This window comes from Halichoerus grypus, chromosome 11 (assembly GCF_964656455.1).
Source record: "Halichoerus grypus chromosome 11, mHalGry1.hap1.1, whole genome shotgun sequence".
Lineage (NCBI taxonomy): Eukaryota > Metazoa > Chordata > Mammalia > Carnivora > Phocidae > Halichoerus > Halichoerus grypus.
In genome coordinates, this window is record NC_135722.1 from 11,193,444 (window position 1) to 11,207,276 (window position 13,833).

The 13,833-nt window shown below is 44.7% G+C and overlaps 3 protein-coding genes across 10 annotated transcripts in view; 1 reads left to right on the forward strand and 2 right to left on the reverse strand.

Moving 5' to 3' along the window:
• LOC118547243 (uncharacterized) overlaps nucleotides 1-13,833 on the reverse strand; it is a 215,832-nt gene that overhangs the window by 83,723 nt on the left and 118,276 nt on the right. The gene's annotated exons all lie outside the window — the stretch shown is intronic.
• On the forward strand, nucleotides 1,432-5,998 carry MRPL16 (mitochondrial ribosomal protein L16). The gene is made up of 4 exons (XM_036110612.2): nucleotides 1,432-1,592; nucleotides 1,899-1,964; nucleotides 3,892-4,040; nucleotides 5,290-5,998. Exons 1-4 carry the CDS (start codon nucleotides 1,538-1,540, stop codon nucleotides 5,773-5,775), a joined length of 756 nt encoding a protein of 251 aa, XP_035966505.1. The 5' UTR covers nucleotides 1,432-1,537; the 3' UTR covers nucleotides 5,776-5,998.
• The window catches only part of STX3 (syntaxin 3), a 47,384-nt gene continuing 39,960 nt past the window's right edge, over nucleotides 6,410-13,833 (reverse strand). For 5 of the 8 annotated variants that reach the window (XM_036110595.2, XM_078057956.1, XM_078057954.1 and 2 more), the window contains one exon: nucleotides 6,410-11,105. In XM_036110595.2, the coding sequence (XP_035966488.1) occupies nucleotides 10,890-11,105 (216 nt within the window). In that variant the 3' untranslated portion in view covers nucleotides 6,410-10,889. Of the gene's footprint in view, nucleotides 11,106-13,402; nucleotides 13,517-13,833 lie in introns of all 8 variants that reach the window. The other 3 variants (XM_078057958.1, XM_078057957.1, XM_078057960.1) reach the window with 3 other exon arrangements.

The following is a 13,833-nucleotide window of genomic DNA, read 5'->3' on the forward strand; positions in this document are numbered from 1 at the left end:
GAAGAGAAGTGTAAATAAAGAGCTGTGAGAACTGGAAGGAGGGAAAACCATTTTTAGGGACCAAGTAAGACCTCCCGTCCCTACCATTTTCACAACGCTTTATTCATACTTCTCTTCTGATATCTCAACGTTAGCAATTGTATGCTCATCATATTGTCCCTACCTAAACATGAATTCCTAAAGAATAGGATCACGGTTTTTCCTCTTTATATCCTCCATTGTAGCTGGCACAACTCTTGCAAAGAAAAACAGACATCATTTGTCATAGTTACTATTTAAATGTAAAACTCTGAATTCACTTTTTTCTTTTAAAATAAACGAGGTGGAAGTTGGGGAGGGGGGCACCAAAAGACTTAGAGACCAATCAAAGAGATTGTTCTGACACTTTACTTTCCATCCAAAACAAAATTACACAATATTCAGCTTGAGATTTCTAAATGCCTGAGCACATTCAGATCTCCGACTTTGGGTGGAAGGGAGCAGGGAAGAGCTGTCTAGAATCTGACACTGGCTTGGGAGGCGGGACAGTTAAACCCTTTCAGAGAACTGTTCTAAAAGGACAGAAATGGTTGGCTGTAATAAAATCCATTAACTCTTTTGAGACAGCTTCAGTGTGCAGATCATCAAGAAGTGCCTAACATAGTGGACAGAGAAAGTTCTCCCAGCAGCTTTGCAAGCATTACAGGTTTTATTTGTTGCCATTTATGAAATTAATCTCTGGGGAAAGACCACGCACAGATTTAGCGTGATTTAAATACAACAGACATCGGTCTCAATTTGTTAATCCCATTTGTGTCCTAGAAGCTTGGGGAAAGATCCTCTCTCATTCTAAATATTAAAACGTTTCAGACCGACAAAAATAACTTTCCCAACATCCTCCCCGAAGAGTCGTGCATTGTTTTAACTTGATAATCAAGTTTTGATACAGTCCAGTCCCTGGGGTCCCTGGAGTGACACAGACTCAAATTCTGATCTTACCGTTTTCCTGCTGTGTGACCCTGGGTAAGTTAAATCCTTTGACCCTCGGTATGTTATCTGCAAATGGGTGTCACGACTTCCTTATCCCCTGAACTCCTTAAAGGACCACAGGCAGTGACGAGGTACTGAACGCCTAACATACTGCAAGCCCACTAAAGCTCAAACAATGGTCAATCAGTGGGCTTTTCCTAATGTCTCTGAGCTGCCCCCTAGAGAAGCGGCGGAAAGCAGTGATCTGTGACACACGACCCGCTCAGGGAAGCCAGGCTTTCTCAACACGGCGCTCGGCGTAGAAGAGCGCAGAAATCCCCACCCGGCTGCCCGCATCCAGGGAGCGAGCGACCCCGGAGTGTATGGACACGTCCAGAAGCCTGAAGCGGCGCTGGGCGTGGCTAGCACGCGCCGACGCGGGAGCGCAGCCGACGCGGCCCCGTTTCTTCCGCTTCCGCCGGGACTCTCTGGGGAACGGACGCTTGCGAACGCAACTTCCGGCCCAGACAGGTCCAGGGAGTCGCCGCGTTCGCCTTGGGAACCCCGTGGCTGCCGGACTCGCGTGGCCATGTGGCGGCTGCTGGCTCGAGCCGGAGCGCCGCTCCTGAGAGCGCGGCTGTCAGGTCAGGAGGCCCTCGGTCCCTCAGAAGACGTCCCCACCCCGAGTGCGGCGCCTACGCGGCTCCGCCGACCATTGCCGCAGAGCTGAGTGGGGGCCGCGCTCCCTCGCCGCGGTTACTCGTGCGGGGGTCGACGCCCGGAGACCCCTGCTGGCTTCCTTGGGGTGGGGCTTGGTGCTGGGCCCGTGAGCCCATTTAGCGGAACCCGCGGCCCACCATCAAGGCACTCCGTCGGGACTGACTTTGGTCTGGGTCGTACCAGGCCCAGGTCTTACCGCTTTCGGATTTTAATTCGATTTGCCTTTGTAGATTCTTGGGCCGTCCCGCCCGCCAGTGCTGGCCTAAAGACGCTGCTCCCGGTGCCGACTTTTGAGGGTGAGAACTCTTGTCACTTTCGTGTTTGTCTTTTCTCTGATGGGACCTGGAAGAGGGTAGGCGAGTTCTTCTGCTTCCTCTTCTCCGTTCACTCGCTCAGTAAATATGTATCGGGGGCATGCTGTATGCCAAGAAGTGTTGTGAACGGTCGGGATATAGCAGAGGACGAGAGCCCCGCAAAGGTCCCTGCTGTTACGGAGCAACTGTGTAATGGGGTATCTCCCCTGTGGCCTCCCACTGTATGGCGCTGGTCCACCCCGAGCCAGGGCTCATTGCCATCAAATTTGAACTTCTGATGTTCTCCCTAAAGGATGTTACATGTATGCAGTCATATAACTATACGTGAAAAGCATTCACTTGTTAAATGTAAACGTTAAGATAGACCAGTTTTGTAAATATAATTTACCATGTCTTTAATATATTGGAAATCTTAAAAAAGAAACAAAAACAAGCAAAATACGAAAGTGTTCTTGACCTCTGAGCGTTTTATCTTCTACAAATAATTGTGAAACTACTGAATGCTCTGGAAGTACATACGGATTTGGAGGTGAGAGACAGCATCACTAAATTTCTCTGTAACTGCTTATAGAAGCTGGAGGAGAGGGATGCCTGGGTGGCTCAGTCGGTTAAGGGGCTGACTTCGGCTCAGGTCATGATCCCGGGGTCCTGGGATCGAGTCCCACATCCAGCTCCCTGCCCAGCGGGGAGCCTACCTCTCCCTCTGCCTGCCGCTCCCCCTGCTTGTGCGTGCTCTCTCTCTCAAATAAATAAAATCTTAAAAAAAAAAAAAAAAAAAAGTGGAGGAGAGCAGGTGGCAGTTTCTATAAGCCTGTTAGCCAGTTGATAATTTGGTATTTCCTTCAAGAGTCTTGTTTTATATTTGACTCCATGATAAAGCCATGCCTTTTTTACCATAGACATGTTTAAATGACTTAGAAGTTAATTTTTTCCCCGACTTGTCGGAATGTCCAACATGAAAAAGAGGTACCGTGTCTGGCGTGCATTTCAATCCACCCGCCCTCAACATATAAGCTGTTGGACATTGTGGGAAATGTACAGGTGCCAGCATGAAAAGCCCCTGTAGAAATACACCATAGATCAAAGGATTCCTAGGTTGTAGGTTTCCTAACAAGAATGTGGCAGAGCAGAACTTAGATATTGTCATGTACAATGTAGTGTTCTTTCCACCACCTCTATTAACATCCAGAGAGGCTGTGTAGTATTTGGGGGAAAAAAAAAAGTCATACTGTCTGGCTTTGCTGTTTTCGCTGGATGGCTTAGACCAGATTATAAAATGTCTCTAGGCCTCAGGTTCCTCTTTTATAAAATGGAGATTTAAAATGGTACTTGCCTAATGTTCTGTTTCTTGAGCAGGGTGACCGTTAATGTGGGTGTGTTTATGCATTCACTTTGTGATAATTCCCTGACCTGTACATTTTTTATTTGGCCCTTTGATTATGTGTGTTAAACTTTAAGAAGGTCAACATTTTTAAAAAGGGAAGCCTTAAAAAATTATCAGGGTTATAAAGTTGTTTTAAAGATTGAGATACTGCACATCAAGCATTCAGCTCAATGTCTAGCACTTAGTAAACATTGGGGGAAAAAAAAAGCCAGTGTTATCTGTGACAGTCTTAATCTCTGTACCTTCCCAGATGGTCACTTTTCTAGTGTTAGGCAGAGAGCATTTCCTTTGAAGGTTATATTATCTTCAAAGGTTCAGAAACCTCTCCATTAATACTCATCATAACCCAGAGATTCTGGTGTCAATAAAAAAGCATCCGCAGGAAAAACCTAATGTACTTTTCAAAGTACTTTTCAGTGGTAACTTTAAGATTCCCACTTGATTGATATAAATCTTTCTAGGAAGAAAATGGATCCTTTGAGATGTGTGGTTTTATTTCTTCTTGGTTGTCTGTGCTCCTTTTAGATGTTTCCATTCCTGAAAAGCCCAAGCTTAGATTTGTTGAAAGGGTACCACTCGTGCCAAAAGTGAGAAGGGAACCTAAGAACTTGAGTGACATCCGGGGACCTTCTACTGAAGCTACTGAGTTCACAGAAGGCAGTTTTGCAATCTTGGTAAGTGAGTTGTCAAGCAGCTACAGGATGGAAGCCAGGACTAGCAAAATCTCATGCCCTTGGGAGTTCATTCTCGTCCTCCACGGGTTTTATTGAACTGCCACCATTTGCTGTTGAAACTGATGTGCACTACCCAGTAGACGTTTGAGTTGTGTGTCTTTCCTTTTCATGTCAAGTGAAAATAATGTAAAAACAGGAGAAGGAAGGCTACCTAATTGGCCCCTATAATCAGACTATGAAATCTTCTCAGGCCTCTGGTGAAAATAAAACTATCCATGACTTAGGATGTGAGACAGCGGTTTCCGTCCTAGAGTAGCTTCCCCGGAGGCTTGACGTCAGTAGCTGCACAAGTGGGTGTGGACTAGGATGGATTTCCCATCAGGCAGCCAGAGCGGTATTTTACAGTCCTTCCCACAGGCTGCTGATCCGCCCCTGGCAGCCTCTCACAACCTCATGCCCACACCCTGTCCCTCACTCTACGCCAGCCACTCTGGCTTTGGCTCACACTCACCAAGCCACTCCTCTGCCTTTAACTGTTGTGTTTTCCCTTGACTAGTTCATGCCATTCTCATCTCAGCTTTAAATATCACCTCCTCATAGACGAACCATGAGAGACTATGGACTCTGAAAAACAAACTGAGGGTTCTACAGGGGAGGGGGTGGGGGGATGGGTTAGCCTGGTGATGGGTATTAAAGAGGGCACGTTCTGCATGGAACACTGGGTGCTACACGCAAACAATGAATCATGGAACACTACATCAAAAACTAATGATGTAGGATTAACATAATAAAAAAAAAAAATTAAAAATAAATAAATAAATATATATCACCTTCTCAGGATGCCTGGGTGGCTGGCTCAGTGGGTTAAGCGTCTGCCTTCAGCTCAGGTCATGATCCCAGGGTCCTGGGATCGAGCCCTGCATAGGGCTCCCTGCTCAGTGGGGAGCTTGCTTATCCCTCTGCCTGTTGCTTCCCCTGCTTGTGCTCTCTCTCTCGCTCACTGTCTCTCTGACAAATAAATCTTTTAAATAAATATCACCTCCTCAAAAAGGCCTTCCCTGGTTATCCATTGAAATGGGTCCACCTTATTTTCATTTATTACTGTACCCTAGGCTTTTCCTCCATGGTACACAGTAGAACTTTTTATTTTTATGTATATCATTGAAGCTACAGTTACTATAAAAGAGTGCATAAAAGATAACCAAGTCCCCACGTATTTCTAATTTCTAATTCTTTCATCCACTTTTAGGCACTGGGTGGTGGTTACCTCCATTGGGGCCATTTTGAAATGATGCGCCTGACAATCAACCGCTCTATGGACCCCAAGAACATGTTTGCTTTATGGAGAGTACCAGCCCCTTTCAAGCCCATCACCCGCAAGGGTATGGGACAGCGCATGGGGGGAGGCAAAGGTGCCATTGATCACTACGTGACTCCTGTGAAGGCTGGCCGTCTCATAGTAGAGGTGGGTGGGCGTTGTGAATTCAAAGAGGTACAAGGTTTCCTGGACCAGGTTGCCCACAAGTTGCCCTTCCCAGCAAAGGCCGTGAGCCGTGAGACTCTTGAGAAGATGCGGAAAGATCAGGAGGAACGGGAACAGAACAACCAAAACCCCTGGACCTTTGAGCGCATAGCCACTGCCAACATGCTTGGGATACGGAAATTCCTGAGCCCGTATGACTTGACCCAGAAGGGGCGGTACTGGGGCAAGTTCTATATGCCTGAACGTGTGTAGTGAGAATGGGAGACATAAATGTACAAAGGCTACCAAGAGAAAGAATCTACATTTTTATTCCCCTCAGCCTACCCTTACAGTCTTCGGGTGGCTCTGAGATCTAACCGAGGAACAGTATATGAGTAAATTATTTCTGAGAAATTGTAGAATATCTGTTGATTTTTTTTTAAGTGCATTATATTTATATCAAATAAAGTATGAGTATCACCTCAGGATATAACTTTTCATTGGTCATTCCTAATCCTTAAATGATTATGAAGCTGGCTTCACTGACTGTTAGGGGGTCCAGTTCTCCCCAGCTGTAAGATGAATGTCTTCAGGGCTGAAACAAATGCTTCCATCTCCCACCTCTGGTATAAGTTGGATTTAATATCTGCACGGGTTTCCCTGCACATTGCTTCACTTTTACCAAAGAGCTACATTAGTACCTGTTTTTCTCAAACTGAAAGAAATCTGAAGATTTTCGCTTTTACAAAATGGTAGTTCTTCACTGTACATCATTTCAGCTTAGGAACGCTCTACTTTGGGACAGTGGGAGAATTCTGTACTACCTTTTATAGTACAGGAGCTAGTTGATATCTTTACTAGTTACAGACGTTTTTGGAAAGCAAAAAAACAGCAGTACATACGTTAATTGATTGACCAGATATTTATTTATGTCCAGCTACCCATCTCTCAATCTTGGAAGGCAAAGGGGGACGTTGGACAATACAGTAAGGAACATAGCATTGCCTTTTAACACAAGGAACTTTGATAAAGATTGTTGTCTGGCCTTTCCTAGGTCTGAAATTCTCTGAGGAGGGTGAGTGTTTGGCTCTACCTTTGCTTCCCTGCAGGTTCTAGGACGGTGCAGTGTGCCACACAGCACTCAACTAGTTACTGTTGGATGAATAAAGGCCCCATGTGTTCCAGATCCCCATGGTTCCACCTTCCTGTCTGTCTTTAACAAGATTCATCTCTTCCAGAGCTAGCCAGCAGTTTTCTATCCCCTATAAAACTGAAAGAAATACAAATGGATAGAAATAGTAAACCATTTGCTTTTGAAAGTAGGTAGAAAACAGCACACTGACTTGAAATGTCAGCTTTTTTTTTTTAATCCCACTTTTGGCTAAGGTCAAGTGTAGTATCTGTTCTTACCAGTTTAATCCCACTTTCTTAAAAAGATGTCCCACAAAGAAAGTAATCTACTTTCAAAAGTACAAATATATCTAAACAGTTACATGGTCCTCAAGAGTTGTACATGGTGGTTCTTAATGTATTTTTAGTGAAGCTCTTGTAATATAATTACTAGATTGCATTAGAACACATCTGAACCTTGAATTGGGGCCATTGTTTGGGACAGTTTTATACACACATTGTTGGCCAACAAAATCAGTTTCAGTTAGCACCACAAACCATATAAGAAACCGTGGGAGTGGTAGCCACCTGTCACCTCTCTGACCTGACCTCTCATCTCTGCTACGGTTCACGAGTATGGTGCTGATGACTGTTGGGAGTTCAGTTGTGGTATAAACCTGTTTCTTTTGTTTGGGATCCACACCGGGTTACTGAACCACAATCGTGGGGCCAGCCAATCTTTGCAGAGTGAGAGACTGTCAACTCCATCACCACCCATAAAAAAGGACTTTGTATGTCACAGTAAAGGGAGGCCTGTCCTATTTTTGCATAAGTGAGTCAGCCCCTTCCCAGGTATTTGCACACAGCCTCTGATACTAACAAACCCACTTACCACTGATGCCTTAATAGGTTTCAGAGTAAAACCCATGGACTCAACCGTTAGCAGAAATCAGAGCTTAATTACAGGTAATTAAGTCAACTGATACTTGAACATCCGTAAGTGGCAGGCACTGTGCTAAGCACTGGGGACGCTGCTGTGAGCAAGACCTGCATGGCGCCTATGGTTAGACCATCTTCACTTTAGACTATTAGACCCTGAAGAAGGAAGTAGATGGAGAGCTGGTCAAAGATGAGACCTAGAAGAACCTGAAGAGCAGACGTAACAAAGGCCTGGTGTTGATCAAAGAGAAAATGAAGTGCTGATGAGCTGGGTGTGCTCCAATACCTGCCTGGCTCTGTTTTATTTCCTGGACAGGCACGTATTCTCCAGCCCACAGCCCCTCCTGGACACCATCTTCCTAACCAGCCTCATGTTGCTGTGCAAACTGTTCCTTCAGCCCCGCCCCCACCCAATTCTGCACTGTCCTAAGTCTACCTTTGCATAACTTTCAACAGGTAGTTGATGGACACCCTGTGTCATAGGTTTCATAATGGAAAGAGGAGTAGCTGTTGAGGAATCTGCAGTGGAGAAGTGATGGCACCACAGAAGTGAAAGAAGGATGAAAAATGCCGACCGAGGCTCTGCTGGGGAGGACTGCAGGAGAGAACGGAGGGGGGAAGAAAATCACAGGTTATACAACAGGATGTCCGAAGCCAGGATCACCAAGCCCTTCCCCTGCAGCGGCAAAGAGTCTACTCAGCGAGTCTGCACTAACTAGCCTGAACCCTCAAAGAGAGGAAATTAATTTACTCTGGATTTACTGGCTGGCTCTCTCCTCCTAAGGAGTTTGGGGTGCTTCCAATGCAAGAACTAATTCTTTCTCCTTTAGCCATTCCCAGACACCACTGCCCAAATTTTGCTGCAGGAAATCAACATCCTTCTACAAAGCATTCTAAACAGAGCATTCTGCTACCAGCCCTGGTTATGGAACGGACTGCCACCTGCCTTCCCCATCTACTGCCAACTCATTATTAACACATTTTTCTCTCTATGAAAACTTTTTCCTTAGTTCTCTCCAGCCTTTATCTATTCTACCACCTAATCCCACCCAAATCTGGGGAACCCAGCTACAAACAACAAATGCCCTAAGGACATAAAAGTAAGTGAAAGTACCTCCCACCCTCCCCACAGCTGGCTCACCTTTTTCAGGCAAATATGCCCCCAATGGTAGAAGCTAAGATGATCGCAAGGATAATACAGCAGATCATGATCATGATCTTCTTCTGCTCATCCAGACAAGGAAAGAAAAAGCATGTGAGAAGCAGTGTCACTGTGCAGAGTTGGAAGGGAAGGAAGACAAAAGTGGATCCAGACATGGGAGGAAGATGTGAAGGGAAAGGGAGATGGATCTGGCTTCTAGAACCCAGGACATGAATAGAAGCATTGCTTTCAGGCGAGATATTCAAAATTAGATCAACAGCAATCTCTAAGGGTGTTTAGTATGTTGTTCTGCCTTCTGGATCCCATCACATGAGAGTTATCCCTATCCTCTCCTAGAGCCAGATACCCACGACAAGTGAACCACATTCCTGGTGGGAGTACCTTAAACCTGAAATTCAAATGTAGTTCAATGTATTCTTTGAGAGTTAAACCATTTTCAAAATTTAGAACTTTTGATCCATCTGGTCTGGCACATGGTTAAAAAGGATTTTAACCCTTTTTCCAAAACCTAAACAAAAACCACCATATGGTGGCACCCAACCACTATTTTGCAGGGAAATAGAGCCAGAACTGTTTCACAATCAATATAAAGTAATTTATTTTTAAATTATCAATAAAATAATCAAGTTTACATTTAAAAAATACAAATGACAAAAAAACCCTTCACTTGTATTCCAAACTAAGCCCCAGGGCTCAACAAAGACCTGTGATTAGAGCTTGTCTTCCCTTGTTGCTGGAGCCTGTCCACTGTCCTGACTTCATAGCCATGGGTAAGAGGGCATCCCCTTGGCTCTGTCTGAGTGCTGAGCAATGATGAAGTACATAGCCTTTGCAAAGGAAGCCAAGGGGTAGTCCCTGGATTAGGTGCTCACCCTATCCTAGAAAGTTAAAGCTAAACTATACATCAGGGAGACTGGCAGAGAATCTAAGGGGGTCAGCATAGTCACTACACTTGAAATCATTTCCTGGCTGTTGCTTCCTACATGACAAGAATTGGGGGAGACAAAGAACCTGTCAAGCTCATTAACCTGGTAGCCATACCAGCTACTCAGTAGTCCCCGGTCTCCCCCAGCTGACTCAGCCCTGGAGACGGGATCATCCTAAAGGCCACGGGAATGATCTCAAATTGCTCTGGGATGTTCTCAGGACAAGCCTCACCTATGCAGCAGTGGGGAGAGGTGCCAAAACTTGTCACACCTTCTGTCTGCTAAGCAGAAAAACTTAAGGGGGTCAACTTAGTCCTCACCCCAAAGATCTATGATTGTCCCAGTACTCACCAGAAAACAAGGTTTCTCGATGACACCAGAAGATCACATTTCTACTATGATTCATTTGCAGATAAGCAAATGTCTCTTACCTAATTTTTAGCCCAGCTCAAGGGGTTGGTTTGTCTGTTTGTTTGTTTCAAGGTTATAATATTCTCCATTTCTAGTTTCCTACTTCCTGAGTGACACGGGCAAATATATACATACGTCTCACACACATGATTATAAAAATACATCTGGAATATATGAAATGAGTGACTGAATACTCGCACCAATCTGAGCATTTCCAGAGCCTGAGACTCAAGCACCTTGTCCCTGGCCCAATTTTAAGTGCCTGGTTATTTTTCACCTCAAGGCAATGGCTTCACAAAGCATCACTCCAATGGAGAACAGCCAGTTTCCAAGAGTCAGAGAGGGAAACAAATATCTCATACCCTCAGCCTTTACAAATGGCAACCTAGGACAACCGTATCATGCTGGTGCCTCCTTGAGTAAACATGAGAGAATACAACATAAAGATTGAAGTTGGCCACCAAGCTGAACATACTGAGAGCTTAATTTAAAATTGAACTTCAAACAAGTCAGCTTCTAAGACCAAAATGACATCTGCCAGTTCCACATATTTTCAAGACATAGGGAAAACAAACTGTGAGGACCAAGACCCTGCCAAGTAGAAGGCTCAAGCCAAGCCTTATTGTTGCCACACTTGGAAGAATCCCTTTGTGTTGTTAACGATAACCCCCTACAAAATACACTGCAATTTCTGGAAGGAGAATAATCCATGAGGTAGAAAATACAGCACCTTGGGAAGGTTTGGAATGGGCTTTCCAAGGTGCAAGGCATAATTTGACACATTCAGAGGGAACAAAGAGAAGCTGGGTTGGTTCGTACTGTCTGGGAGAGAAGGCACTTCAGAGTTGGTGAGGCAGGAGAAGGTTTTGAGGAGAACTCAGGGTTGCATCAGGTAGATTAGCTTCCTCCGGGGCTAAATTGTTTGCTGGGTCAGGTCCAAGGACGGCTACAAGGAAACAAAGGAACAGGTCGCACTCTCTCACAGGAAGGCCATTCAAACTCTGTTCCCGTCTGAAGACAAGGGTGGCCACACCAGGCTGGAGTGAAATCGGGTTCTAAGAGAGGCAGGGGAAGGAGGAGCTGATCAGTACACAGGATGATGGTGGAGAGCAACATTAACACTCAGTCACAAACCTAGAAGGTGGAGACGGAAGGTCAGACATCACTGCAAAAAGGAGAGCAATGGAGAAGTCAACAGTAAACCTGAGAAATCCTGTAGACAAACCCAAGACAGGACCCAGAAATAAATATCCTGTCGTGAAAGAAACAAAAAGCCATATTAAAAATAAATCCCTGGGCTTTTTATAATCCTTCACACAGGCTGTCACATTCCCGTGGAAGGACTTGCCAGGGGGTGGCACCGTCGATCCACAAAAGCTACCCGTTCTCTCTCCGGGGCCCCCATCAGCACTTTTCAAATACAAGTTCCAGAACTTGAATCTTCTCCGTTACTCTCCTACTCCGCACTTCTCTCACACAGTGAAAAGAATAAAGAAAAGTTCAGGGGTCATCATGGCTGCTCCATCTTAAGTGCTGGGTAGGCTCGGGCAAGTTTCTTAACTTTACTGTGCTTCAGAGAGTTTCCCATCTGAAAATGCGGACAATGTTACTATCCTAGAACAGTACCTGGCACACAACTGGGGAGTCAAAGGAAGGCTGTCTTCCCTCCCTCCTGTTCAGAGACCTCTTGCCCTCAGGCCACATGGGGGGGGTGGGGTGGTCCAGACCTAAAAGCAGCAACCAGTCCCGACTTTATGAAATACACTACAGTAAACAGCCCAACACTACTCAGCGACGACACAGCATTTTGGAGATCAGGTAAGTCAACTAAAAACAATACATTAATTAGTCTCCTCATTTAAAAAAGGAATTCATTTACATTCTCAAGAAGTTGTTGATGTTTAGTGCTATAAATATCTAACTTCGAGACCCTCTGGTCACATGGGAGGAGGAAGAAGGAAGAAGAGGCTCACGGAAGCAAAAATGAAGAGAAGAATCAGGTCTGGTTACCAACATGGAAGTATGGGTCAAGTATTAAAGACATTGGTATCTATTACCTCAGCAACCAGACTTCTTTGAATTCATAAGAGAAAACAGCAATGAGAAAAATAGAGGTTAGTCATACTGTTTGTTACAGTAACACAGTAATCACAAAACTCTAACTTTGGGGAAGTATTAAATAATTGAGAGTATATTCACAGTCTTGTGTTGAAAATTAGATTTACAAAGAGATTTCAGTGATGTGGAATGATGCCTAGGATTTTTGAACTGGGTCTAAAACCATCGATAACGTAGTCTGAAGTCTATGAAACCATATCTGAGTGTGTGAACGTGCCACAAGGTTATCAGCAATAACATTAAAAATTAATTCTGTTCACCTTTTCTGTGTTTTATATGTTTTTGTTAATATGACATCCTATATTTTATTCAGAAAAGTAATATTTAAGAAGTCACAAAAGTGTTAACAGTGCCAATAATTAGATCATTCCCGTCGTGCTGCTACCATGCACATGAAGCCCTGACAGATTTAAAGAAATTAATAGCCTAAATTTTAAACTTACTCTCCTCCAAGGTTCTCTGGACTTGATAGACAGTGATAAATGGCTACTGGTTTTACAAAGAGAAGCTAAGATGTAGGGAAGAACTCTCCTGGGCCCACCATCAGCTGTGTGTTCAAACTTGGCCCTGTGACTTAACATCTCTTTAAGCCTGAGTGTCTTCGTCTGTAAAATATGATAAGCAACAGTACCTACCTCAAGAAGGTGTTGTGGGGCCTCGAGGACGTGTGTATGAGGTGTTCCATACACGGGCTGGCCCGACTCAACACTCAAAAATGTTAACTGCTGTATCATTCAAGATCCAACCCGTCAGCCACAAACAAAACCCCACCACCCCAAACCCCAATCCAAAGCTTTGTTTACACTAAAAAGGGAATGGAAAGCAAAGCCCAACATCCATGAAAGTCAGCAAGAATTCAGAAGATGAACCCCAGACTCAGGACATAGATTGTACCCAATCAGGAGCGTGCTTCCCGAGCAAAAGGAGCGAAAATGTGGTGCTCAGGTGTGCCAGGACAGGTGGCAACCTACAGTGTAAGACAAAGAGCTGGGACAGAGTCCCCAGGAGAGGAACCAATGGGAGCCCGGCCCACAAGAGAACTTCCCCTCGCACCAGAAGCCCAGAAGAGTATTTTAAGGAGATGAAAGAAGGCACAGGTGATGGAAAGTCTGAGAGAGCTCAGTGTGTGTGTCCAAGGACAATCACAAGGGAGGAGCACTGCCATGTGAAATCCCAGGCCAATTTCTCAAGAGGGAGCCAATCCAGAATCCCCAAGAACCTTCCATTTACTTACATTTCAGTGCAGCAACCACTCAGGCCGCCATTACTTCAGCCCAACGGAAAGTCCAATAATCAATGCTAAAATGCCCAGCAACACCACTACTACCACAATGATAATTATCAATTTCTGGAGAGGATAAGAGAAACAAACCATTATTACAAACAACCAAAAAACAACTCATCCAAAACCCAACCCCTCTCACCTCTACATTGAAAGCCTCTTATCAACCCAAATAAGACTATAGATCTACATAAAGACATTCTATTAGGATATTTTATATATCTTAAGCGACTTCCTGGCTAGCAAGGCCAGCAGATGGAAATATGGAGCTTCTGTGGGCTCTCGACTCACACTAAGTCTTGCACATGTGGACAGATACAAAAGCAACCATCACAGGGTCTCCGAGCAGCAATAAGCCAAGGTATCAAGAGACCAATTTTTCC

Excerpts from the sequence above, each read along its gene's own strand:
- MRPL16 (XM_036110612.2), top strand. The coding sequence starts at position 1,538 with ATGTGGCGGCTGCTGGCTCGAGCCGGAGCGCCGCTCCTGAGAGCGCGG. Across the intron at positions 1,593-1,898 it reads CCTGAGAGCGCGGCTGTCAG|ATTCTTGGGCCGTCCCGCCC; the intron begins GTCAGGAGGCCC and ends TTGCCTTTGTAG. Across the intron at positions 1,965-3,891 it reads CCCGGTGCCGACTTTTGAGG|ATGTTTCCATTCCTGAAAAG; the intron begins GTGAGAACTCTT and ends TGCTCCTTTTAG.